The 26831-nt window shown below is 49.1% G+C and overlaps 3 protein-coding genes across 11 annotated transcripts in view; 2 read left to right on the forward strand and 1 right to left on the reverse strand.

Moving 5' to 3' along the window:
- Positions 1-4063: 4063 nt before the first annotated feature.
- MICAL1 (microtubule associated monooxygenase, calponin and LIM domain containing 1) lies at positions 4064-15172 on the forward strand. 3 transcript variants are annotated; one of them, XM_079149113.1, is made up of 25 exons: positions 4064-4288; positions 4580-6055; positions 6148-6355; positions 6637-6741; positions 7080-7184; positions 7295-7450; positions 8033-8133; positions 8754-9011; positions 9238-9353; positions 9558-9684; positions 9865-9943; positions 10451-10598; positions 11044-11234; positions 11382-11470; positions 11612-11653; positions 11984-12064; positions 12192-12348; positions 12662-12738; positions 13048-13324; positions 13461-13558; positions 13815-13928; positions 14043-14136; positions 14315-14414; positions 14509-14582; positions 14894-15172. In XM_079149113.1, exons 2-25 carry the CDS (start codon positions 5798-5800, stop codon positions 15040-15042), a joined length of 3204 nt encoding a protein of 1067 aa, XP_079005239.1. In that variant the 5' UTR covers positions 4064-4288; positions 4580-5797; the 3' UTR covers positions 15043-15172. The 3 variants fall into 3 exon arrangements, with proteins under 3 accessions (XP_079005239.1, XP_079005240.1, XP_079005241.1); XM_079149114.1 differs by having other exon boundaries at positions 5744-6055; XM_079149115.1 differs by having other exon boundaries at positions 5747-6055.
- Positions 15173-15313: 141 nt separating this feature from the next.
- SMPD2 (sphingomyelin phosphodiesterase 2) lies at positions 15314-18443 on the reverse strand. Its single transcript, XM_079149162.1, is given in 11 exon segments — positions 15314-15352; positions 15354-15714; positions 15806-15959; positions 16144-16248; positions 16342-16474; positions 16594-16676; positions 16916-17005; positions 17126-17219; positions 17528-17604; positions 17722-17818; positions 18042-18443. Coding segments are annotated over 11 exon segments (1269 nt in total). The 5' UTR covers positions 18092-18443; the 3' UTR covers positions 15314-15327.
- Positions 18444-18502: 59 nt separating this feature from the next.
- Positions 18503-26831, forward strand: part of PPIL6 (peptidylprolyl isomerase like 6) — a 34135-nt gene continuing 25806 nt past the window's right edge. For 4 of the 7 annotated variants that reach the window (XM_079149165.1, XM_079149167.1, XM_079149166.1 and 1 more), the window contains exons 1-3: positions 18503-18753; positions 21617-21712; positions 25902-26090. In XM_079149165.1, the coding sequence (XP_079005291.1) occupies positions 18619-18753; positions 21617-21712; positions 25902-26090 (420 nt within the window). In that variant the 5' untranslated portion in view covers positions 18503-18618. Of the gene's footprint in view, positions 18754-18897; positions 19020-21616; positions 21713-21839; positions 21927-22189; positions 24991-25901; positions 26091-26831 lie in introns of those variants that run through there. The other 3 variants (XM_079149169.1, XM_079149170.1, XM_079149171.1) reach the window with 3 other exon arrangements.

Raw genomic sequence — 26831 nt, forward strand, 5'->3', positions numbered from 1 at the left:
TCCAGAAGAATAGTTTGACTCTGGTTATAGTTCATTCATATTACTTTTTCCTTGTTAAATGAAAAACTGAAGCTTCCTTGGGCTTAATTAGAGTTAAAACCTTTTGTTTTTTAAATCCACCTCATAATTTTTATGTGATTGAGTTGTTTCTGGACATAGTTTTCCTTTATTAGTATTTGAAGGGCAAAAGCAGTTTCTTAACAAAACATGTGCAAATATTTAAACTGACCCCAAACCTGTCTTTTGACCCTTTGCAGCCTGTCAAGGTAAGGCCCTGTGTTATCTTGGAGTCATATGTTTTGTCTTTGAAAAAGACATTGAGTAAACAGCAGTATACAATACGGGATAAGGTTGGAGGGAAGAAGAGGAAAGTGAAGGACTCAAATTTGTAATTCATCCATCCTAAGCAGAGAGAGAGAGCTGGGAGTCACTGAGTCACTCTTGATGGTCCTCCCTCATCCCCCACCATAAATCCATCATCATCCAGTTCTGTTTTCCCTCAAAATGTCTTTTTTTCTGGGGGAGGGGGTTAATTGGGGATTGAACTCAGGGGCACTCATGCCCCAGCCCTATTTTATATTTTCTTTAGAGACAGGGTCTCACTGAGTTGCTTAGCACCTTGCTGTTGCTAAGGCAGGCTTTGAACTCAGTCCTCCTGCCTCAGCCTCCCAAGCTGCTAGGATCACAGGTTCACACCACCACACACGGCCTCAAAATACTTTTTGAATCCATCTGCTCCTGTCCTCATTGAACACCATGTCTCTTGTTTGTACTCTTCCCAAGGATCCTAATTCTTTTTTCCTCTATCTTCTACCCGCTTCTCTACTGGAATTGGTGGTCCATTGGAGCTCACCATTGTCCCCTTAACATCAAATAGGATGCCTTGCTAAAGGAATGGATGTGCATTATCTATTAAAGCAAATGTATCTTGTCCCTGCTCTGCTTAAAATCCTTCTGTGGTTTCTCACTGCATCTAGAATAAAATCCCCAACCCAGCTTCCTTCTGGGCCCCTCTTGCTCATTCTCAACTTCCACTGACTTCTCACTGACTTCCTAGCTGTTGCCCAACACATACCCAGCTCTTTCTTGCCTCAGGGCTTTGGGGCAAGTGGTTTCTCTGTCTTGAAAGTTTTCTGCACTTGCTGTCTGACTCATGACTCCTCATCTCAGAATTGGAGGAGGCCCTCCCTTACCCTCTAATCTTAAATCAAGCCACCCTATCATAATCTTTCATAGCACTCTCTATACTTCGAATTGAGTTTGTAATTATTTTTTACATCAGGAGCTGTGTTTCTCCAGGCTCGTACTGCTTCTGGGTGAGGACCCTTGGTTTGGTTGGAGGCACTGGACCTGCAGATCCAAGGCCATGTTATAGGGTGGCTTAGATATGTCACCTGCAGTGCTAGGAACCTAGTTCTAACTCTGTGAGAGGTTGGGAGCGATGGCACTGCAGGAAGACAGAACATGGTGTGGGACAAGTAAGCCAGTATTTCATCGTTGGGGCCAAAATACCTGACATGAACAACCTGAAGGAAGATTTATTTTGGCTCTTGGTTTCAGAGGTTTAAGTCTGTGGTTGGCTGGCTCCATTGCTTTGGGCCTGAGGTGAGGGAGTACTCCGCAGAAGGGCGTGGCAGCCAGGAAGCAGGGGTGGAGGGACTGGGAAGAAGAAAAGCCCTTCCAGGGCATTACCCCCCACCCCCACCCCTCTTCCCTCCCACACACATACTTGCTTCCTCCAACTAGGTCCTACCTCCCAGTAATTTATTCAGCCATCATTAGATTAATCCACTGATGAGGTCTGAGCCCTCATGAACAAATCAGTTCCCAAAAGCCCAACTGTGAACATATGATACTTTGGGGGGCTTTTCAGATCTAAATCAACAGAAATCCTATCTTTTTTAAACTGGTACATTATAATTATACATAAGAGGGGGCTTTGTTACATATTTGTTCATGCACATAGTTTGGTCAATTGGGATCTATTGTGACTCAGGTTTTTAATGTAGGCAATTGCTGGTGTAATTATTTGCAAAAATATCAGAATGGGATTCTCTTGAAATCCACTTCGTATTTGTTACTTATTTGATCCACTATGAACTGGCCATTGTGATTGTGCCAGTATTTTTAGTTCTATATAAACATACAATGCGAATCATGACTGCAATAAGACTCTAAAGAAGAGAATGCTTGTAGATAAATAAGTGCATTCTTTTACATTTAATAGAGACCTTTTTTCCTTTGAAGAAGCACTGTAAATAGATCTTGGTTTGGTTCTAGTCTACATTTCTTAGGTCCAGCAACACTGAATAGTAGGATTTCAGAATTGAAATGGGCTGAGGAAGTTGAGTCATTAAACTGCCTCCATTTAGAGATGAGAAGACTGAAACGTGGTTGGTGACTTTTACACTAGGCCTAGTGTGAAGCAAAGCTGGAAGCTGGCCAGACCTTCTGGATTCCAGACCAGTGTGTTCCCTGTGGCCTTACGCTCCAGTGTATGTCTTTAATTAGCATAAAGAAAGACTCTAGATCAGCAGGATTTTTAGCACTGATGAACACTTGTTTTGTGATCTTATTAAAAACAAATTTTACTATTTGTTGTTCAGAGAGCCACATAACCCTGTTTGACTGTAACTCAGTCAAGTCAGACCCTGTTAGGCCTTGTAAACAGTAAGTTGAAGAAGCTAGCTGCCATCTGCTAATAAAAGGGAAATGAGATGCTTCTAAAAGCCTGGTAACTCATTTATAGTGGACTTTAGAGTGTTTCTATGCTATGTATTTAAATGTGGGTGTGTCTAATGTCCTGTAAATTCATTTCAAGCCAAATCATGTGTCACACTCAGGAGTTAGAGTGGGCCCAGCTGGGAGGCACCCTAGTTTCCTGAGTGACCAAGCTGAATTGCCTAGCCTCCCCTGGCAGGGTGCAGGCATTTCCTCCTGCTTCCCTCCTACTTGCTTCTCAGGCTTGAGCTGGGACCAGTGAGTTGTTCAGGTCTAACTGGGTCTGAGGGTCTCCCATCTAAATGCGAAGTGAGAATAAAGAGGAAGAGCCATGTGGTTCCTAGCTCTTTCTGTTCCCTGGATCGCAAGGAGAGGGACTTTGCCATTTATTCCTGTTATGATAGTGTTTCTAGTGTAGCAGAGTCACTTCCTCTTATATGCCAACCTTTGATTTGTCACGTATCAACACTAACGATGTGGAGCCCAGAAAGACCTGATTGGACTGGATATCAGCTCTGCCACTTACTGTGTAACTTGTGCAGGTTATGGAACCTCTGTGACCTTCAGTTCCCTTTTCAGTGAAATGGGACTGTTGTGAACACTGAGATTAAGGTAATATTCATAGATTGTTGTGAACACTGAGATTAAGGTAATATTCATAGATTGATGTTCCCTAAATGAGAGTTGATGTTTTATTAATGGTAATTAGCTGCCTGGTTTTGGGTGCCGTTTCCTTATCCAGAAGATTCCATGTGTTTTTTCAGCACTGGCAGTTTTCTAAGGCATTCTTGAACGCTGGAGATCTAGCCTCTCTCCCATAGGCCCCTTTCACTGCTTTTCTTACAAGTGGTCAACGCCTCCCCCCCTTCCCCACCCCAAAGACCCCCTTGATTCCTGTACTTCTCGTGCCCACTCGGAAGCTGCAGATAGGCCCCAGGAAATTGAATTTGTGCATTTTGCCCCCGGCCCGTGCCTAAAGAGCCGATCCTAAAGATCCCAGGGGAAGTGGATTCCAAAATTAAATCCATTGTTGGGCGCCGGGATTGGGGGTCTTCTGGTGGGAAAGGTGAAGAAAGCGCAGACGTCCTGGTGCCACCCCGAAACCGCCAGCTTCAATAAACTTATTGCAGAGGCCGAGCACCCTCTCGGACCGGGCTTGGAGGCAGCCGGCGGAGTCGGTGCCGGAGGGGAGCGTGTGGTTCTCACCTCGCCTGGGTGGAAGGAAGGCCAAGACGGCCGGCGCTGATCAGGCGGGACTTGCTCCGAGGCCCGGGAGCAGAACCTGTGTTTGCAGAGCCACGCCCTTGGGCGCCACCCTGCAGACGTGGGCGGGCCGGGGCTGTCCCGAGTAGGGGGACCGCGGGGTAGGGAGATGCTAATGAGGAGCGGATAAAGCCTCTGCGGGGCGCTGCGCCGCGTGCCGCAGCCCACTCTGCGGGGGACTCCCGGGTCCCGCGCCCGAGGCATCCCGCGTTTGCCCTCCGCCCTTCTTCCGCCCCTTCCCTTAATCCACGCCCCGGGGCACAAGCGGGCAGGAAGCGGCCCCTCTTGGCTCCTGAGCCACCGGGTAAGTTGTCTAGCATCGCCAGCGGTGCGCCCCGCTGCCGGAGGTGGGGGTTGGGGGAGCGCTTCCGGCGAAATGCGGCCCCGGGCGCTGGGGAACCACGCCTGGCCGGTCCTGCGGGTCCCCCTGCCCGCCCTGTTCAGTCCCTCTCCAGACTTAACCGTCCAGAGAGTTGGTGAACCCTTCGCCCCTGTCGCCTGTGGTCCAGCTGTCCATCCCTTCAAACCGTTCCACCTCTCCCACATCCTTTGTCCCGGCGTTTCCATGCTGGGTCGCCCTTTCTTCCCCTTCTAGGAGGACCTCCTCCCCGCGATTCCCCACCCCCAAGAGGGATCTTTGCCCTTTCTGAGGTCCTGTCCACCTTCGTCCGGGTGACCCGTGATGAGCGACTTTAGTCTCTTCCTGCCTTGGCTAGCAAGGGAGAGGCAGCTGGGAGTGGGATCCGGGACCTGCCCCTACTGCTGCACCCTGTCCCCTCTCCCCCCAAACTCTTCTGTGAGCAACCCATGCCCTATGCCATCTGGTCCTTTTCTGCCTCAGCGTGAGAAAGCCCCGCCAACATCCCTCAAACTGCGTGTGGGCCGGAGCGAGGGAGGGGTACAAAGGGAGGCCTTGTCTCTGGAGATTCCTTGGAGAGCACAATGGGGCAGGGTGTCCATTGGGGTGGGAGGAACCTGGGTGGGAGAGGCGAATGTGGCAGCTGTTACCCCCGATCTCCCCATGGCTTACTGGAGCCGTGACAAGATCCAGATCACAGGGGGAAGTGTTTTGACCACAGTGAGTCAGAAATGGGTGCCTGTCGTAGTCAGTAGCAATATCCTCTAGTTGTTTGTGAAGGTAGTTTTGATTGTGGGAAGTGGAACCTAAGCAGGCAGAGGCTGTCTCTCCTTCTGTTATGAGGCAGTGCTGAGGAGGAGAACTTTGCCCTGGGCATGAGACACATCTCACACCCAGCATGTCACGGAGGCCGAGATGGGACAGTGTGGTGTCAAGCAGCTGCGGTTGTGGTATTAGGTCTGTCTCTGTCTACAGGAAGGGGAACCTTCTTCCTGGCAGCCTGCCATCTCCATGTCTGAGAAGTTCCCCCACACCCTGTTTCCAGTGCCTGGTTAGAAAGCAGGCCAACAGTTTCTGGTCCTAAGATTCCCAGGGATCTTGCATGACTTCAAGATCCCAGGACACAGAAACAGCTGGAAGCTGTATGGCTTCTCTGAGCCTTCTGTGCCCAAGACTGCTGATTTTTCATTTCCAAATTTGGCAAATTTCACTTGGAGTGGAGGATAGCCGCTGTCTCTGGAGCAGATCCTGGCAGGGGAGTGGGCTGGGAAGAGCAGAACCAATGGGGGTGGTGAACCCTTGGTTCCCTGGGGACACCAGTCTGCTCTTCCCTCCTCCCCTTCCTTTTTCCTTTCTCCCTTTTCCAGCCTCTCCTCTCTTCTCTTCCCTCTTTTTCTCCAGCAGCCACTCAGCTCTGCCCAGCTTCTCCCCTCCCCAAGAACCCCAGGGGGCTCCATGGCTTCACCTGTCTCTACCAATCCAGCACATGCCCACTTTGAGAGCTTCCTACAGGCCCAGCTGTGCCAGGATGTGCTGAGCAGCTTTCAGGGGCTCTGTGGGGCCCTGGGGGTGGAGCCTGGTGGCGGACTGCCCCAGTACCACAAGATCAAGGACCAGCTCAACTACTGGAGTGCCAAGTCTCTGTGGGCCAAGTTGGACAAGCGAGCAGGCCAGCCTATCTACCAGCAGGGTCAGGCTTGTGCCAGCACCAAGGTGAATACATGGAGGGGGACACAGTGGAGAGTCGGGGGCTGTCAGAAGAGGGAGGCCAGATGCCAAGCCTACCCTGCCCTTTGTGTTGGCAGTGCCTGGTGGTAGGTGCTGGGCCTTGTGGGCTGAGGGCTGCTGTGGAGCTGGCACTACTGGGAGCCCATGTGGTGCTGGTAGAAAAGCGCACCAAGTTCTCAAGACACAATGTGCTCCACCTCTGGCCCTTCACCATCCATGACCTGCGGGCACTTGGCGCCAAGAAGTTCTATGGGCGCTTCTGCACTGGCACCCTGGATCACATCAGTGAGTATGATGTAGTGGCCTAGAGGGGTGGGTGCACCTGGGCCTAGAGACAGGTCAGTGGTGATGGGGGGGCTGGGGGGGCTGCTGAGCCAGTAGAGAGGCAGAGTGCATAGGATCCAATTCAGATAGGTGACCTTGAAGACCTAGGTCATGCATCTGTAAAATGGACAGTTGGATGGAATGCTCTCTAATATCATTCTCGAGCTCTGACTAGGCACACACCAGTGCTTGGGGAGACTGAGTAGCCCCGAGTCCCTGTCCTGATGTCCTTTCCCTTCCAGGCATCAGGCAACTTCAGCTGCTTCTACTAAAGGTGGCATTACTCCTGGGGGTGGAAATTCACTGGGGCGTCACTTTCTCTGGCCTCCAGCCCCCTCCTAGAAAGGGTGAGTACTTCTGTGCTCCCAGAACCCCCACCACCAAGGAGATCTTGGACAGTGGATAGAAAAGGGTGGGGCTGGAAGTAAGCTGAGTCTCCTTTTCTAAGTGAGGCCTGGGCAAACTTCTCAGCCTCAGCTAGCCTTTGCAAAATGGGAACAGCATTTCCTTCCTACCTACCTTCCTTGCTGCTATCAAACTGTCATCTGAGAGTATGTCATCTGAGAGTATGTCACAGAGCTTTCTAAACCTTGGAGTCCCTTACAGATTTATTTTTGTTATTTCATGAGCTTAATAGTAGGGGCCCCTTCTTACTTCTTTGTGCTTCTTATATACTCTGCCCCAGGGAGTGGCTGGCGTGCCCAGCTCCAGCCCAATCCCCAGGCCCAGCTGGCTAACTATGAATTTAATGTCCTCATCTCAGCTGCAGGAGGTAAATTCGTCCCTGAAGGTGAGTGCTTCCTTCCCTCAGAATAGCCAGCATGTTTGGACTCCTCCTGAGTCTTTCTAGGCAGTTTTACTCTTGGTCCTCCTGCCATACCAGCCTACCCTCACTGCTAGGCTTCACTGTTCGAGAAATGCGTGGCAAACTGGCCATTGGCATCACAGCCAACTTTGTGAATGGGCGCACAGTGGAGGAGACACAGGTGCCTGAGATCAGTGGTGTGGCCCGAATCTACAATCAGAAATTCTTCCAGAGCCTGCTCAAGGCCACAGGTATGGGCCTGCTTTCGTTGTTTTTCCTTTGCCTTGCCTGACTGTGAGCTGCCTCCTGCCCTCTCCCTCTCAGACCTGTCCTTAATCCAAGGAAGCCCACACTTGTCCATCTTTTTGATATTGGCAGCAAAGGAGGAAGAACTGCCCCCTCAGGGCCCAAGCAGCCATAGCCCCACTTGTCCACCCAGCATAAAAAATCCTGGAAATTTCTCACAAAATATCTAAGTTTTGCTCTGTGCTCCTTTGTGCTTTAATATAAAAATGATATAAATTGAAAACAGAAGTGGCACTTGAAAAGGATGCCTATGTTTATTTTGGCTTCATACCACCATGTGGCCATGTGGGGCAGGTTTCCCATCTGCCACTCCATCCAAGTTTCCTTCTTTATCCCAAGCTTTCAGGCCCTCTGGGCCTGGGACAATGATCCTTTGTGCCACCAGGACTGTTGGGCTCTGCATGGAAGACTCACTGCAGCCTAAGCTGTGAGCCTGACTCTCAGAGCTCAGCCATGGTTGGGGTGTTTGGAGAGGTAACAAATAATCAGAAGGGGACTCATCTCCTGGCCCTGCCCTGTCTCTCTAGGCATTGATCTGGAGAACATTGTGTACTACAAGGATGACACCCACTACTTTGTGATGACAGCCAAGAAGCAGTGCCTGCTGCGACTAGGGGTGCTGCGTCAGGTGGGTCCCTAGGAGATTGAGGCCAGGGCTGGACACAGTCTACCCCGGAGTGTGGAGGCTCCCCATCCTCTACCCTGACATTAACTCCACCTCTACAAGCTCTGCTCCCCTTGGATTTATATGGCAACAGGAATCATATTCAGGGCTAAACCATTTACCAGCCATAGTATGACAAATGAGCTCCAGGAAGGTAGGGATTTTTGTCTCTTTGCTTCTAGCTTGCTGCTAATTTTCAGTGCTTAGAATGGTGCCTACCATGTGCTAAGTACTGTGTTGGGAGTATTTAATTTGCATTTTCTTATCTAATTTTCAGGAGTACCTTGTAAGTTAGGTATGTTGTCTTTAAAAGATGGGCAAATTGGCTCTGACAGGTTCAGGGCAAGCGTATGACTAATAATATTGGGCTACATGGGGAGAGCAGAGGCTTGGACCCCAGAAGCAGGATGAGTGACAGAAGGCAGGCATTGGAGTTCTAGTCCTACCTTACCTTTTCAGCTGTGTGGGGTCTGGGCAGCCCCTTCCTTCTCTGGGGTAAATGTACCTTCTACACCCAAGGGGACAGGGCTGGCCAAGTGACCCTTCTTTCAGAGGTCTCAGGTTCTGATCTATTGTCCATGTAGGACTGGCCGGAGACCGATCGGCTGCTGGGTAGTGCCAATGTGGTACCTGAGGCTCTGCAGCACTTTGCCCGGGCAGCTGCTGACTTCGCCACACATGGCAAGCTCGGGAAACTAGAGTTTGCCCGGGATGCTCATGGGCGGCCTGATGTCTCTGCCTTTGACTTCACAAGTATGATGCGGGCAGAGAGTTCTGCTCGTGTACAGGAGAAGCATGGTGCCCGCCTGCTACTGGGACTGGTGGGGGACTGCCTGGTGGAGGTGAGGACTTCCAGAGGCGCAGAATTCCCAGGTTGGGTGGGGAGGCTGCCTGATAGAGGGGATGGTAAAAGAATTGCATGCTGAAGGAAGAAGCTAAGGGCACAGTGGGTGAAAGTTGTCTGGTTTGGTAGGGCCCTCCTCCCACACTTTGACCTTGGGGCATATCTGGGCTTGGTATGCTCCTGCTGAATTCTCATTGAGCTGTTTCCTATTCCTCTGACTGTAGCCCTTCTGGCCCCTGGGCACTGGAGTGGCCCGGGGCTTCTTGGCAGCTTTTGATGCAGCCTGGATGGTCAAGCGGTGGGCAGAGGGTGCTGAGCCCCTAGAGGTGTTGGCTGAACGGTGAGGCCTGAGTTGGGGGAATAGTGCAGGCAGGGTGGAATAATGGAACAAGGTCAGGAAGAGGGGCAGGGGGGCACTGAGGGAACAGATGGGGGCATGGGAAAAAGGGACTATAAGAACAGTTGGCAGTTTCCAAGGCATGCATGCTGACAGGTGCCCTCCCCTTCGTGCTCCTACCCCCCAACCCTACTCTCACACCCTCAGTGAGAGCCTGTACCAGCTTCTGTCACAGACATCCCCGGAAAACATGCACCGCAATGTGGCCCAATATGGGCTGGACCCAGCCACCCGTTATCCCAACCTGAACCTTCGGGCTGTGATGCCCAATCAGGTCAGACTCCCCCAACACTCCCACCAGGCTTCCCAAGTCAGCTTCCTTCTCCCAAGCCAGGCCTTTCCTGCCCAGTCATTGCCCCTGCGGGTCAGTCCTACTCCAAGTGGGTCCTAACCTCATGGGCCGAGGGGCTGTGTGGTCAGCTTCCTTGAGACCTGGGTGGGGGGGCTGCCTTAGGTACGAGACCTGTATGATGTGGTGTCCAAGGAGCCTGTGCAGAAGAGTGACAAGACAGATGCAGGGAAACCACCCACTGGTGAGCAGGCCATCTCCCTGGGGGATGTCCAAAATATGTCCCATCCAGTGTGACACAGCAGCAATCTGAGTACTGCAGTCTTAGGACCTAGTAGTATGCTGGGATGCTCTGTTTGGTGGGGTAGTTTGGGGCCTCTGAAGAGTTAGATGGGCAGCGTAGCCCTGAGGAGCAGCTGTTTGCCAGTCATCTGGAAGTATTTCCATGTATTGTCAAGCTGTACTGCACTGCCCTTGGCTCTTCTGCCAGCCCCTCCCAGCCTTGCAAACCCCCAAACACCTTTACTGAGCCTCCAAGCCTCCAAGCTACCCCCTCAGCTTGCAGCTCTATGCCCTCTATGTGGCCAGTAAGGATGGAGGTGCTGCTGGCAGTGAGTGTTAGGCTGGTGCCCCTGGATGGGTGGGTGAGTCCCTGACTCTAGCCCCCACACAGATTGCCACACCCAGCATCTGGGCTGTGCACAGGTTTAGGCAGAGGGGGCCTTGAGCACAGCACAGTCTTCCCTCCCAGGGTCAACAGGCACCCAGGATGACCTGCTACACTGGTGCCAGGAGCAGACAGCTGGGTACCCCGGAGTCCATGTTACTGACTTGTCTTCCTCCTGGACGGATGGTCTAGCTCTGTGTGCCTTGGTGCACCGACTGTGCCCTGGCCTGCTGTGAGTTGGGAATTGGTATGGGGATCCCCAGCAGACAGTACTGCTAGCATGCCTTTGCCCCTCTGCCTCTTGGTAGGGAGATCATCATGCGGAGTTAGTACCCGAGCCGAGTCCCAGTTCCACATTTACACATAAGCACCCCCTACACATAGCTTGCCTCCCAGGAAATGGTATTCCTACCTGACCTGCCTGCCTGCCTGCCATGGAACCAAATGCATTCAGATAGGGGTGGGCCCCCAAGGCCCACAGTGGATGTCATTGTTGAGGGGCAAGGGCTTGAGGGAGGAAGTGGAGAGAAAAACCTTATGTGCCCTCACCTCCCTTATGGTTCCCCTAGCCCATGCCTGTCGTCCCTTGCCTCCTGCTGGCCTTAACTCCCCACCCTTCTCCACCAGCAGCGACAGATTCTTGTCTCCCATTGGCTTCTCTCTCTGGCATCCCACAGGGAACCCTCGGAGCTTCAAGGGGTCGGGGCTCTGGAAGCAACTGCCTGGGCACTGCAAGCAGCAGAGCATGAGCTGGGCATCACACCAGTGTTGTCTGCACAGGCAGTGGTGGCAGGCAGTGACCCACTGGGCCTCATTGCCTACCTCAGCCACTTTCACAGTGCCTTCAAAAGCATGCCCCACAACCCAAGTGAGCTGAAGGGAAGAGGGGGGGACAGGGATATGAGAGGGAGAGAGGAGGAGGTAACTTCTGAGGATCTATGTGGGTGGGAGAGAGACTGTTTGGAAGTGCAGTATTGACCCCTCATCAATCCTGACACCCAAATTCTGCCTGCAGGTCCTGTTAGCCAAGTCTCTCCAGGTACCTCCAGTGCTGTACTATTCCTTGGCAAACTCCAGAGGACCCTGCAAAGGACCCGGACCAAGGTGGAGAATGTGAGGCAGGGTTGGGGTTGGGTTGGGGGTGTCCAGTGAGGTCTCTGGGATAATGGAGAGGACATTCAGAATGGGGAAAGGGGAGACCTGGGACTCAGGGACTCATGTTTACAGCTATAGAATTTGTTGCAGGAAAATGGGGAAGATACTGGTGGCAAGAAGCCTCGCTTGGAGGTAAATGCAGGCAGGGGTTAGGATAGTTCCCTTCCCCATATCCTATTCCCCTTCCCTGACCTGTTCCCTCCATATCTTGCCCTCCACCCCAGGTCCTGTAGCCCCCATCCTATCTCCCTGACTAGTCTCAGTCCCTTCCCTTCCAGCCCCCCCCCCTTTTTTTTTTGGTGCTGGGGATCAAACCCAGGGCCTTGTGCTCACAAGGCAAGCACTCTACCGACTGAGCTATTTCCCCAGCCCCAACTATCTGCCCAGCCCCGCTTCCAGCCCTTTTTCATGTGCATACATCCCCTCCCCAGCCAATCCTGTCTGAGCACTTAACTCGATTAGGTAGAGGCTGAGACTCCAAGTACCGAGGAGCCACCTGTCCCTGAACCCAGTGTACCTCTGACACCCCCATCCCAACAGGAGGTAAGAGCCAGGGTGGTGTCTGCAGGCAGAGGCCTGGGGAGGGCAGGGAAGGAGTGTTGCAGGGAAAGGGAAGAACTTTGTAGCTAGTGTTGGCTCCACCTGACCTGTGTCCTGGTAATCTGTGCAGGCCAGTGCTGGAGACCTGTGTGCACTCTGTGGGGAACACCTTTACATTCTGGAACGCTTCTGTGTGGATGGCCATTTCTTCCACCGGAGCTGCTTCCGTTGCCATACTTGTGAGGCCACATTATGGCCAGGTGACTATGGGCAGCATCCAGGAGATGGTAAGTGACCTGGGAGACGGCTAGAACTTAGAGCCTGGTGGGGTGGGGGATGGGGATGCAGAAGAAGGAGCTTGAGGGTGGAGAGGAAAATGGATGCTGGGTATGAAGTGGGAACAGGCTCAGCATGGCACTTTCTTTCCCTGAGCTTGAAGTCTCTGTCCCCTCCAAAGCTCCAGATGTGGGGTTCTAGGGAATCAGGAGGCTGGCAGAATTTCGTCTGCAACTCCACTGTCCTGTGGCCTCCACCTTCCCTGATAAATTCTTGAACATCTGGCACTGAGCTCTTTATTCCTGATGTCTCTACTCTTCTCAGGACATTTCTACTGCCTCCAACATCTGCCCCAGCCAGGCCATAAAGAGGGTGACAGTGAAAGAGGATCTGAGAGCCTGGTAAAAACTGAATGTGTATGTGTGTGTGTGTGTTGAGGCATAGGAAGGAGGAAAGGGGATTTCAGCCCAGAAATCTGCTGGGGTTTAAATGAATGCTGTCCTCCACTGGACTGTAAGCTCCATGAAGGCAGGAATGTTTGTCTTATTTATTAGTTTTATTAGTGTTGTATTCCAGTATCCAAAGCACTACCTGACAATGTCTACTGGATGAAGATAAGCAAATGCCAGGGCCCACATTGGCTCAAAAGGGGTGGTTTCAACCTCCACACTGTTCAGATCCCTAACCAGACCACATGGTGGCTTTTCCAGGAGATTCTCAAACCAAAGGAGGATAGCCTGCCACTAGGCCCCTTGACTCCCACAGCCCCACAGGAGGAGGCCAGTCCTATTCCAAGCCCCAGCCAGTCTACCCGTCGACTGATCCGCCTCTCCAGCTTGGAACGCCAGCGGCTGTCCTCCCTTAACATTACCCCTGAACCAGAAACAGAGCCTCCACCCAAGCCCCCACGCAGCTGCTCGGTCTTGGCCCGCCAAGCCCTGGAGGGCAGCTTTGTGGGCTGGGGTGTGCCAGGCCAGAGTCCGCAAGGTGACTACTCTGTCCACAGATATGCCAGCCTGGGGTGTGGATGGGTTAGGAGTACTGGGATTCCTACAAGGGGATTCTTGGGAATGGAAAGGGAGGTCATGAGGATACTAGGCCATATCTCCCTCCATCTGCTTAGTTCTTAAGGCCATGGAGAAGGAGGAAGAGAGTCCTTCCTCCAGTGAAGAGGAAGAAGAGGAAGAGGAAGATGTGCCTTTGGACTCAGACTTGGAGCAGGTGATTGGCAGGAACGTGGCCACTCACTGTCCAAGCCAGCATACATACACCTAATACTCCCCACTCCCACCACAGGAGAAACCACAGCCCACTGCCTCCTCTTGGAATGTCCTCCCACCCTCTGACTTTTATGCCTCCAAGTCTCCATCTTGTCTACCAGAACTTAGCCCACTTCCAGCCTCTTTTCTCCCCTTCCAAACAGAGCTTCCCCTACTCTTATGCACTTCTACTCCTGACTGGCCCAACTCTCCCACAGGCTCTGCTAACACTGGCCAAGAACTCAGGCACCATGAACAAGTACCCTACATGGCGCCGGACTCTGCTGCGCCGGGCTAGGGAGGAGGAGATGAAGAGATTCTGCAAGGCTCAGGTGAGGCCAGGGGGTTGCTAGAAGTTCTCACAGGGTTGTAGTTCTGTGTCTGGATCAGAGCTCCTCCAGTACTGTTCTTGAGTAATCCGGTGACTGCTGTCTTGCACCCCTCAGACAATCCAGCGGCGACTAAATGAGATTGAGGCTGCTCTGAGGGAGCTAGAGGCTGAGGGCATGGAGCTGGAGCTTGCCTTAAGGAGCCAGAGCAGTGAGTGAAGCCAGGACACCCCTCTGCCTCCTAGAACTTTGTTTAGTCTCCAGGCTCTGGCCCAGCCACACAGCTCTACACATAGCCACAATAACTTTTTCTCATCACCCCTAATCCCACTCCTGTTTCCCTAGCTCGAGGTCTTGTGACCATCCCAACCCTTCTTCCTTCTTACTAGGTTCCCCAGAACAGCAAAAGAAACTCTGGTTAGAACAGCTGCTACATCTCGTGCAAAAGAAAAACAGCCTCGTGGCTGAGGAGGCTGAGCTCATGATCACGTAAGGCACAGCAATGGTGACAGTGGCACATGAGCCAGGCCCAGCCCTGTGGGCACCCAGTATAGCTTTGCTTCTTCAATCCCTGACCCCGCAGGGTGCAGGAGCTGGATCTAGAGGAGAAGCAGTGGCAGCTAGACCAGGAGCTAAGAGGGTACATCAACCGTGAAGGTAGGTGGGACCCCTCATGAACTTAGATATTGATCAAGCAACACAGTTCTCTAGTCCACATACCTCCGCAACAATCAGGAGAAAGCCAGATGGGACTTGGAAGCCCCCACACTCTTTCCAGTTCAATTAGGGCTGCACGGTTGGGTTTTTATACACAATTTCCTTCAAAAATGATGCTGCTGCTATTAACTAAAGCTAGAAAACCACTGGTGTAAAGAAACCTCCTCATTTTGCAGGCTAAGAAGCAAAGCTGAGTTGTAGAAATCACACAGGCCAGTTCCTTGTTCTGTAAGCTTCACCTTTTCCTTCAGAAACCCTAAAGACAGCAGCAGACCGGCAGGCTGAGGAGCAGGTCCTGAGGAAGCTGGTAGATGTGGTGAACCAGCGGGATGCCCTCATTCGTTTCCAGGAGGAACGCAGGCTCAGCGAGCTGGCCTCAGGGACTGGGGCCCAGGGCTAGAAAATGGTGGGCTACCTGCCTTCTACCCTACAAAGGAAACAACCTCATCCCAGGACAGTGCCACCACTGCTCATCTGGGCTGCTTGGGAGGGGACCTCACTGTTGACAATAAAAATGTTTCTGCTACAGATAGGGTTTAGGATGCGTGCTGATGGGAGTGCGGAGGTGTGCAGGGAAGGAAGACGTGTCAGAGCCCTAATGTTTACATTGTGACAATCACACTAATCCTTGGTTCTCATCACTGCCTCTATGAGGAAAAAGGCAGAGCCACTAGTATGTCAAGCTTTATTGATCCTCAGCTCTGTCTCCCATCCTGTCCCAGGAGCAGGGCCAGCTGAGCCTCTGAGCTCAGGTCCTGGGCCTCCCTTTCCCTTCCCAGCACATGCTGGAGCTCAGTCTGGACCCTACACAAGCCTTTGGCCTCCTGCATGTGGAAGAGGTAGACTGCACCTGCCCCCAGCACCAGTCCTACATTGGGGGTCCAGAGTAGTATGGCCACTTCCCTGGCCCCTTCTTCTGCTGCCAGGACACACAGCAACACCAGGAGAAGCAGCCCCACACCAATCACATTGCCAGCGAAGGCAGCCCACCAGCGAGCTTGAGCTATGCCTAGCCCCAGCTCGGTCCAGGCCTCTCTCAGCACACTGATCAATGGTAACCTCCCTGCTGGTCCTAGAACAAAGCAGGGCAGTGGGGTGAGAGAAGGTCAGTGAAGGGCTGCCTTGAGGTGGTGAAGAGCCCAGGGAAAGGGTGGGTGACTCACCATGGATAAAGCTGGGGTTTTGCTGGAGGGGACTATGTCTCACACACAGAGTTGCCATGAGGGCCTCATGATCAGAGAGGGGGGTGCCATTGTAGGGGCCGTGGCCTGTAGTAGATTTGAGAGTCTTACAGGAGATGTAGAATCCAGAAACTGCCTATGAAAAGCAAGGACCAGAGAGAAGCTTATATTGGAGGGCCTCCTCCCAGAGAACCAGCTCCCAGTATCCCATTTTCTAGCCATCAGTAATCTAAGACTAGACCACCGGAACAAAGGATAGAATAGACTGGTGACAGACAAGTAGACACAGTAAGGGAAGGCATGCTGTGGGAGAGCCTGACCTTGTAAAGCACATAGTCAATGCGGATGCCAGAGGGAAATGGCCCCAGGTCCTGCCGGCTGACATAGTAGTTCTCGGGTACCATGGTATAGCCTTCTTCAAAGCCCTAGGGAATAGCTGGTTCATGGTAGGATACGGGGCAGGAGAGAGAGAGAGAGAGAAACTGGGGGTGTAGATGAGAAAACAGGTAGTTTCTCACCTTAAAGTCCTGGGTCTCGAGGTAGGCATCATGCAGTCCTGTCCACTCCTTCAGCAGGCAGCAGCCCAGATCTTTTGGGTGCATGTTGAGGTCCCCACACAAAAGAACCACATCTGCCTTCTTGGATGTGTGACTGGTGGAGCCAGATCAGTGAGGAAGGAATTCTTCCCTCACCCCCATTGCCCTAATCCTGGCCACACCTCAACCCCTGGGTCCCAACCCACTTCCCCTGTCAAGCCTAGGCTCACACACTGGATGAACTGGGCCAGTTCCCAAGCTTGGGCCACACGATGTGCTAGGTAGATGTCCTTCTGTCGGCTGTACTCGGCATGGAGCTGAGTGAGATAGATGAGATTATAGCAGATAAGACTAAGGATCCCAGGGGCCTGTCTAAATCAAGTTTGTCTGTCACTTGTTAGGGTATTTGGTACACAATGGGTGAACCTTGCCCTATTGCTACTTTAGGAAACCCTAATCCCACACCTCCTCCCGAGGCAGCATAGCCAAAGAAGTCCCACCTCAGTCCCAGGACTAGAATACTGTCCTAGCTCTAAGCACTGCCAGCCTCACTTACATGGGTTATGTAGGCATTGAGTACAAGTCCACTTAGATGAAACACCAGAAGTCCTACAGCCTTCCCACAGAACCAATCACCATGATGGATCTGCAAGCAGGAGGAGACAGGAACTCAGAATACGGCCACCTTCCTTCTGCCCAGCCCCTGTGGCTCTAGGAAGGCTGCCTCCTCTACCTTATGTTAGTGGGGGTGAGGAGGGAGGCTTACCATGTAGGGGTAGCCATTGAGGGTGTAGACATGCTGGATGATTTCCTGGATTGGGTGTTTGGAGAAGACACAGAGGCCACTGCCAATGATTCCGCTGAAAGCCAAGCCCTGCTTAATAACCAGGAAAGCAGGAAAACACCCACCCCTTTTCTCACTCCTTGTCTCCCAGCTCTGATGAGCTCCTCTCTACCGCTGGGACCAGGCAACAGTCTTTTGCAGGGGGATAAAGGAACTGCTTGATAATAGTCTGAGATGGGCTGAAGAAAGAGATGTTCTCAGTTCACCCTCTCCTGCTCCTCCTATACCCAGAGGGAGGGGTAGGAAGGTGCAGGGAAAAGGAGGGGCTGGCAGGGTCAAGAACCTCCTGGTCTGAGAACAGGTTCAGACCTGCAGGCTTCTCACCTCCTGAAGTAGTGTGCATCTGGGTAGCTGAAAGACAGTTTCTGTCTCAGGAACTGGAAGTCCTGCTCACTCCACACCTGAGGGAAGGATGAGATTGCCTGCCTGGCCTTCCCCGCAGGAGGGTGTCTCCTCCTGCACCCCCCTTCCTGACCTCCTCCCACCCTGGAATCCACACCAGAGCCGCACAACCCCACCTCCTCCAGTAGGGCCAGGTCGAAGCTCTCCATATTCAGAAAGTCTCCCAGGCGCTTCATACGGTCACAACGGTGCTTGCTCAGGTAGGGAATGCCCCTAAGGAAGGGAAGGGAGAGGCGGGCCAGGGAAGGTGACTCCCAGTACCACTGGCGTTGAGGCCGAGAAGGCGCTCTGTCGGTTCGGCTTTCCCCTACACCCAAGATCCTGGGGGCAGGAGAGGGTCGTGATCCAGATGTCAGGAAGGGCTCCCTACTTCCTCTGGCTGTGCGGGTGCGAAAGGGAAGGTGGCCCCCAGGCTGCACTCCACCGGCGAACTCACCAGCAGTTGAGGTTGAAGACCCTCAGGCGCAGAGAGAAGTTGGGCTTCATGGCGGGGAGACAGTTTGCTTTCCCCGAGACGGCCCCGGCGGGGCGAGAGCAAGGGCGGGCGAGAGATGCCTTCTCCCCGGGCGACGCGGACCCCGTGCTCCCCAAGCCCACGCGGCTCCGGCCTCGGGCTGATTCCCGTGTTACCCCGACAACCGGCCGGCTGGCCTAGATAAGGCTGCGCGCCAACCCGGAAAAGAGATCTGAGAAACCCGGCGTGCGCGGGCTGGAGAAGGCTGCGCTCGAGGCCCCTGGGGGTCCCGAGAGGGCTCCCGGGCGGGCGGCTCCTGTTCCTTTGCCCGGAAGCTTGGTTCCCTGTAGCCGCTGCCCACGAACCCCTTGGTCGGCCCCTCCTCGGCCCGGGTCGCGGTTCACCAGCAACAGGCTACAAGTTGAGGAGAGGCCCCGCCCACGCCGCCCGCCCTCCGCCCCAGCCGTCCCGCCCCCTGCTGGCGTTAGGGGCGGGGGCCTAGCGGTTGCGGTGGCAACGCGCGGTGTTTATGCTCCTGGGTTAGTCTACGAGCTCCGCCATGGACTGCTTGCAGCGGTTGCGGCCCAGTCCGGTCCAATGTAGCTCTCAGATGCCGCCAGAGCGGCCGCTGCAGGTGAAAGCGGTGGGGCTCTTCAAAAGCTCCAGCTTTCAGGTTGCGAAGTCTACTGCTGAGGTACCGGGGAAGACCCCAAACGCGGCGACCCTCCCGGCTTCCCGACCTTGCGGCGTGGATTACGCGCCTCGCTGTCTGGTGCTAGCCGAGTGGATGTTCTACTGGAGGAAGGGCGGGCTGGCTGGGACCACCCCAGGTTTCCCCTACACCCCCGGAGCATACAGGGGACACATGCGGGTCAGGGGCGGGCGTTTGGCTTGGAGAAGTGCGACCTATAAAGGGAGATCCTAGCAAAGGAAGCATTCAGAACCTTTCTGGGGGAAATGGTAATTATCACTCCTACGTATTTACATATTTTATTCCACATTAATTTTTTAAATTGAATTACAAATTTTAAAAAATTCATGACAAAATAGATTAAGTTAAAATGTTACTCTCTAGTGGCTTTTTACAAACTCCCCAAGTGATTTTCGAAAACTATCTCTTGGTAAGTTTCTTTTTTAAAAAATTTCTATAACAATGACTGCATTCTGGCAGAATTAAATGCTTCACAGATATCTTAATAAATAGCCCACAAGTGCTTTGAACAATCCCAAAATTTCTTTGTAAACCTGCAAAATGGCATGAAAAGAAACCACTGAGGGCTGGGGATATAACTCAATAGGTAGAGTGCTTGTCTTACATGCACAAGAGTCTAGGTTCAATCCCCAGCACCAAAAAAGAAAGAAACTGAAGAATTTGGCCAGGTCAGTCATACTGCCAACGTATGAAATGTTGAAATGTAGCATTCCACTGGTCTTTGGGGTTTGCTCCTGAAATAATATATATGTCAAGTTTCTCTCCAAAGCCTCACTAGACCCCGCAACCACACCTTATTGGTGTTTTTATCTACCAAAGTATCCAGCTGGATATTGGATAACAAAATGTTTCCATACAGAATTTATCTTAAGGAATCCCTGCCTTCTTCCCTGCTCCAGAATCTACAGAGTAAGAGTTTGTAATTATATCAAATCAGAAAAATAATTTGCGAAATAGGTAAAGTTTACATCAAAGTGAAGAAAACAGTTGTGGGAATGTCTGTAACAATGATACATGGATCATCAAAAGAAGCAGAAATTATGAGCTGATGGGGCCAGTAATATTTCATATTCAAAGTTGTATTTAATAAGTTTAGAACATTCTTGTTTTTCTTAACTCCTGTTCTAAAGGCACACGTTTTCTATGCCTACTCCACACTGTAGAGAAAGGGCAATTTTTTTTTTTTCTGTGAAATCCAGGTAGTAAATATAAGTGGGTCATAGAGTCTCAGTCACAACTATTCAATTTTGTCCTGATGTTATAAAAGTATCCACAGATATATAAATGAATGATGGTGTTCCAACAAAGCTTTATTATGAACACTCAATTTTCACATGACATGAAATATGACTCATCTTTTGATTTTTTTCAATCATTTATAAATCTAAAAATTAATCTTGGCTTTCAGGCCTTTACAAAATAGGCAGTGGACCAACCCCTGCTACAGAAAACACTAAGAAAACAACATCTTTAATATATTGATAATGTAATTTCACCTTTCTTAAGTTTTTGTCTACTGTATGCTATCAAATATGAAAACATATCAGTGTAAATTCAGTTAGTTCTGTCTTAATAGAGATTATGTAAATATATTCCTGGTATGATCATTTCTGAGCAATCACGGATGGCTGATTCCACTGACAAAGATTTAGATTCATAAAAGGTAAGGATAAGTACATATATTTTAATTTGGACGTAGTTGATTCCAGACCAAATACTAAATTATGAAAAACTATGATGTGCTTAATTTGAGTATGACTAGGTTTGCTGGTTATTCCTCAGTTAGAAACAGCAGTCATCCTGTAGGATTGTGTCAAACAGAGCACAGCAACTGGAACTGAGAAACCAGACATGTCATTTTTGTTGGATACAGCGGTCTAGGAAGAAAATGGCCCTACCACTGTTTTCCTCTTTTGCTATCCTGAGTACCAAAGTAGGACACTCACGTCCTGGATTTCTTGCCCTTGGAATACTCGCCTCTGATGAAGTGTGCCAAGCTAGTGCCCTTACTTGACAAGGTGCCCACTCCAGCAGCTATTACTTTTTCCCTGTTGGCCCCACCACTTAGACCTGCTTGGAAAAGTGAGGCCTAATTGTTACTTGGTTCTGCTGCCTTCTCTTGCTTTAGAGGGGAGCACAGTGAAACTAATATCAAAAATAAAACTTTTTTTGACAGGAATTGCTAACCTGTAAGAATTTTCTGTAGCCTAACATATGTAAGGCTTTGGGTATTATCCCCAGTACCACCTAAATAAATAAATACATTTTTTTCTGTGATTCATACAATAAAGTATATGTTCAACCAAAACATACTTAATACTAAACCTACACTCTACACCTAAATTTATTTAGTATTTACTTTTTCCTAAGGGGTATAACCACAGTACCCTTTTTGATCTCCTTACATCAATGAATTATAGCAATGATATTTACTTTTCATTCAAGTAAAGTATCTAGATCCATTGAGGTTTAGCAGGATTTTAAGGAAAAATTAGTCCTGAAAGAAGATCACAGAACTATTGCCATAAACTCTTTTGTAATTCAGTTGTCATGAGTGAATGGTCCACCAGGTGCCAGATGTGATAGTAGATGGACATATAGAAGGCCAAGACAGTTCTCACCCTCAGGAGCTTATATCATAGAGGTCAGAGGTCAATAAGCTTGTGTCCTAGTGTGGACCAGGAATTGACTTGTAGGGACATCTGGGAGGAGGACAGGGCATCTCAGTCAGACTGTGGCCTATATGCTTCATAAAACTTCTGGAGACCCCATAAAAATTTGGACAAATGTTTTTGACTTTAAAAGAGAGCTCACTTTAAACTAATTATTGTATTTTGAAACCTAGAGTCTGAAGATTAATTATCCATCCAAATTTGAAGATCCTATAATGGTTCCTCTTCAAGAATTTGCGTGGGATCAATATCTGCAGGAGAAAAAAAGGGTAAAGGATATTGGGACGTGGGGGATATTAACAACAAGCAAAATTCAGCCTGAATTATCATTTTGGGAACAAAATGCAAGTTATTTTAATCAAATCTGATTTTATTTTTCTAAATAATGTGCTTTTCCTAAATTATTTCAATCATTTTACCAGATGGATTTTTTTAAAAACTAAAATATTTACCAGATTTTCCCATGGAGAGCATATGATAAAGGTGAGTTTAAAATTTTCAGTGGTGTTTTTTTTATCCCTGCTGATGGTTACCCCCTTTCTCTGTATATCACTTCCTGTGACACCCTGGCACTCAAGTTGCTGTCGCCTGGCTCTTACTCTGGAAGGAACAGGTGTTGTACATCATACAGATAGCAAAGGGTTTGTGTGGTGTTGTTGCCCAGAGGTACTTTTGTTTTTTGTTTTATCTATCTATCTATCTATCTATCTATCTATCTATCTATCTATCTATCTATCTATCTATCTTTCTATCTATCTATTCTAATTATTTATTCTAATTCTACATGACAATAGAATGCATTTTGACACATCATACATAAATGGAGCATAACTTCTCATTTGTCTGGTTGTACATGATGTAGAGTCACACAGGTCATGTAATCACATATGCACATAGGGTAATAATGTCTGATTCATTCTACTATCATTCCTACTCCCATTCCCCCTCTCCTCCCTTCACTCCCCTCTGTCTAGTCCAAAATACCTCTATTCCCCCCACACACACTTATTGTGAATTAGCATCCACATATCGGAGTAAACATTTGGCCTTCTGTTCTTTGGGATTGGCTCCCAGAGGCACCTTTATGACAGTTACCCAGTTCTCCCAGGACACCCTATCTCGGTTGGTGCTTCTTTCTCCCCATTCTCCCTTCTGCAATTACTCTTGGAGAACCCCAGTCTTCAGGGCTAATGGAACTTTTCCAGGAATATAGAGATAGATTTCCTCTTGGGTGCCACCCTGGTCTGTTGGTAGTTGCTGCCTGGAACATGTGATAAAGAGAAAAGAAGGTGGCAACCTGGCTCAGCAATCTCTCATGTTGGGGAGTGTGGAAAGGGTTCTACTTCCTGCTTGTTGTTCCTGGTCTAATCCTGTAGAGAATCCCAGTGCTGGTTTCCATTCCCCACCCTGTCTCTCCAGTGGATGATGAAATTTCCATTTCCCACTCAGAGCAGTTTCAATTGTTCAGTGCTTGGTTGCACAAGGATATCCTGTGATCCTGTAATTAAGTACCATATAAGTAGTGTTGCTTTATAAAACCACTTCACTCTCCCTTCAGTCACATGAATGGTACAAGACTGAGTCAAGAATAGGCGGGGTGCAGTGGTGCACACCTGTAATCACAGCGGTTTGAGAGGCTGAGGCAGGAGGATTGTGAGTTCAAAGCCATCCTCAGCAACTTAGTGAGGCCCTAAGCAACCCAGTAAGACCCTGTCTCTAAATAAAATATAAAAAATGGCTGGAGATGTGACTCAGTGGTTAAGTACCTCTGGGTTCATTCCCCGGTACCAAAAAAAAAAAAGAATAGTATTTGTTAAGTCTCATCATACTTTCATAGCCATTTTCATAAGAATTCACAAGAACACTTACACACACACACACACACACACACACACACACATACACATTCCTTACACAACTAGGGTTATCAGAGGTCCTAGTTTGCCTGGGATAGAGATTTCTTAAAATGTAGGACAGTCACAGGCAAACTGGAACAGTTCATTACCCTGAGAATACATTTTTAAGCAATACATTTTTTAAACTTTTTATTATCAAACATGATACTGCCTTCCAGCCTCATGCTTCTGCCTATAGGAAAACTGTGATCTCAGGGTCTGGATTGCACCTGCTCCTCTTGTACATTCCCACTGTTCTCTAAAGACCAGTTAAACAGGCATAGTGGCACATGCCTATAATCCCAATGACTTGAGGGGGCTGAGGCAGGAGGATCACAAGTTCAACCTGGGCAACTTAGTGAGACCCTGTCTTAAAATTAAAAAATAATTTTTTTAAAAAAGAGGATTGAGGATGTCCTCAGTTGTCAAGCACCCCTGGATTCCATCCCATCCCCAGTACTCTAGTACTGCCAAAAACACAAACAAACTTCTCTCCCTCTCCATTTTGGGCTACCTGGAGGTGATTTGTACTCTTCTCCTCCTGCCTTTCTCATGGGTCCAGAATGAGGCTTCCTTCCTAGTTAATCATTGGTGTTCTTGTCTCCTATACTTCATTCCTTATCCCTCCTTTCTTTCCTCTCCCACATTCATCCTCTGGATATCTGTCACTTTAACCTTCCTTTTCAGGTCAGTCTGTTGGTCCTTTTTTAATGAAAGCTTTGTGTCTTGTGTTATATTACTGCATCTTAGTACATCTGGTCATCAATTCATTGGGCCAATTGGCCTTATGCTTGAGCAGAATATAATGCCCCTCTCAGGGGATGGCTTCAGATCTTTGGAAGGGCCTCTCTCTCCCCTTTAAAAAAGGCAGCATCATAGGTCTTGGATAAAAAGACCTAGAAAACACCAGGTCCAGCCTGCCTCTTAAGGCAAGCAAAGAGTCTCCTTATGTACAGAAGAGACAGAGACAAGACATTTACATCTTCTGCCTCCAAATAAAATGTACCATTGATTGCATTTCTCCCATAAGGCAAACTAAAATGTCCATAATTAGATTTTTGTCTCCCTTTTTGGGTTTTGGGTCTGGTAAATTGAATATTCCAGAAACTATTGACACATAGTTTCTATCAGTGATTTATGGTAGAGCATGAAGTTTATTCTCTGCCAGGAAGCAGGTTTTGAGAGGAGCATGGGAAACAAGCAGCAGGATATTAAATCTTCTGAGAGAAGCTGGGAATGGCCAAGTTGGCAAGTTGGAGGCAAACTGTTCCCTCAAACTCTTATTTTTCTAAGTATGATTTCCAGACCAGCAGCATCAGCATCCCCTGGGATGTTTAGAAATGCAAATTCTCAGGTCCCATCCCACAGTTAGATAGTCAGGTGGGCCTTAGGAATCTGTGATTCCAAAGCCTGCTACAGTTTGAGAATGGCTGTACCAAGTTATTCATGGTTTTCTAGGGCTGGCACTGGGTAATGATAAAGCAGATCTCAGAGAGGATGTAACTCAGTGGCCATGCACTGAGGATCAGAAGGTTGACCAGCAGCGTTGTGTGGATGAAAACACTTAACACACTTCATTTTGAGGGTCCTCTTCACTGTCTGATTGGGTTCTGGAAATCCCTGCTGGCCTCTCAGGAGGTATTTTCCTAAAGGTGAGTCCTCCACCTCCGTACCAAAAAAATCATCTTAATTCTTTACATTGAAAATCATACCTTAGCTGGGCATGGTGGTGCATGCCTAAAATCCCAGGGGCTCAGGAGGCAAAGCAGGAGGATTGCAAGTTCAAAGCCAGCCTCAGCAACTTCGTGAGGCCCTAAGCAACTTAGCAAGACCGTCTCAAAATAAAAAAGTAAAAAGTGCTGGGAATGTGGCTCAGTGGTTAAAGTGCCCCTGGGTTCAATCTCTGGTACAGAAAAAGAAAGAAAGAAATATAATCATCCCTTTCCCAGAATCACTAACCTTCCCAAGCAGGCACGCAGTAAAATGTTTGGTAAATGAAGATGTCAACTGCTGTTTTCTTCCCCCCCCCCCATGATATTGGAGATTAAAACCAGGGGCATTCTACTCCTGTGGTTCTACCACTGAGCTACATACATCTGTACACCTTTATTTTAGGACAACGTCTCACTAAATTGCCAAGACCACCCTCAAACTTGTGATCTCCTGCCTTAGCCTCCAAAGTTGCTGTGATCACAGGTGTATGCCACAGTGCCTGGCCAGAGTTGCATTTTGTTTATGAGTTAACATAATAAGTATACTCAGCATATAATGACTTTTATTACCAGAATTACTGTCTATCTTCTATGATTATAACCTTTTTAAGATTACTTTTTAAAATCATTCTGTACTTTCATGATGTTTGATTCTTTAAAATGTTCTTAAATTCTCTTTCACAGCCGACCTCTGAAAGATGATAAAAGAATATTTTTTAAAAATATTCAATCCTAGAGTTGACAAATTCAGTCCTAGAGTTGATCCCAAGCTCTGGCTTATGGATAGCAAGTTTTCATTTGTTTTCTTTCCTTTATTGCTCTTTTTTTTTTTTTTTTTTCTTTTCCTGTAGGAACTCAAGGATGAAACATGGGAATATTCTTCCAATGTGATGTGTTTTATTAATGATAAATTCCTGGGTGATGCATCTGATCTGCAGAAATGGGCTCACAAAGTGTGGGATATAGTTGATGTTAAGCCCCCTGCACTTTATGAGGCACTTACTATGGATTATTCCACAAAATTCTTAAGAGACACCAAGGCAAGTTACATTGTTTTTTTTTTTTTTACAAAGTAAAATAGTGGAATTTTTTTTATCATTTATGTTGTAATTTTGCTCTGAAACCTTGTTAGAGTAACAACTGTCACCACTTGGAAGTCATTTCAAGCCTATGGTGGCCTGTGTACACAGGGAGACACATTGCTAGGATCTGAGCTGTGCAAAGGCAAAGACCTTATTTTATGGATCCTCATTTAACTGCTACCTTGAACAGAAATGAAACATAGTGGGTGCTCAGTGAATGTTGGGTTGAATAAGCAGTGCAGTTTGAGAATGCTAGAAACTGGTATGTGTGGAGGAATTTAATGTTCAAGGGACAGGAATTTGAAAGTGTGTGGTAAATTCTGGGAATGACAGGGGACAACAAGGAAGCCATAATTAGTAGGAAATGAAGCAAGGAAGTGAGAATATCAACAGCACCAAGCTACTTAAGGAGAAAAGATGTATTGAAATGATGTTGGTCATCTGCCAGTTGACAGGAAAGCTGGAGAACCTGCTTTGAAAAACAGGTGGGAACCAAGGAAAGCCAGATAGATAAAAACATGGCCAGAGTTATGTGGCAGGAATGTGTGGCCAGGATGTTGCTGCAGGCAGATGCTGCTGGCCTTGAGTTCACAGAGCCACCTTCATTGAAACCTGGACTGCCCTTTTATCTCCGCACCACTCCTTGGAGCTTAAAGGCCCCAGGCAGGAGGACTTGTCTGGCAAGCTCAGGTCATATGC

This window comes from Sciurus vulgaris (assembly GCF_902686455.1).
Source record: "Sciurus vulgaris genome assembly, chromosome: 7".
Classification (NCBI taxonomy): domain Eukaryota; kingdom Metazoa; phylum Chordata; class Mammalia; order Rodentia; family Sciuridae; genus Sciurus; species Sciurus vulgaris.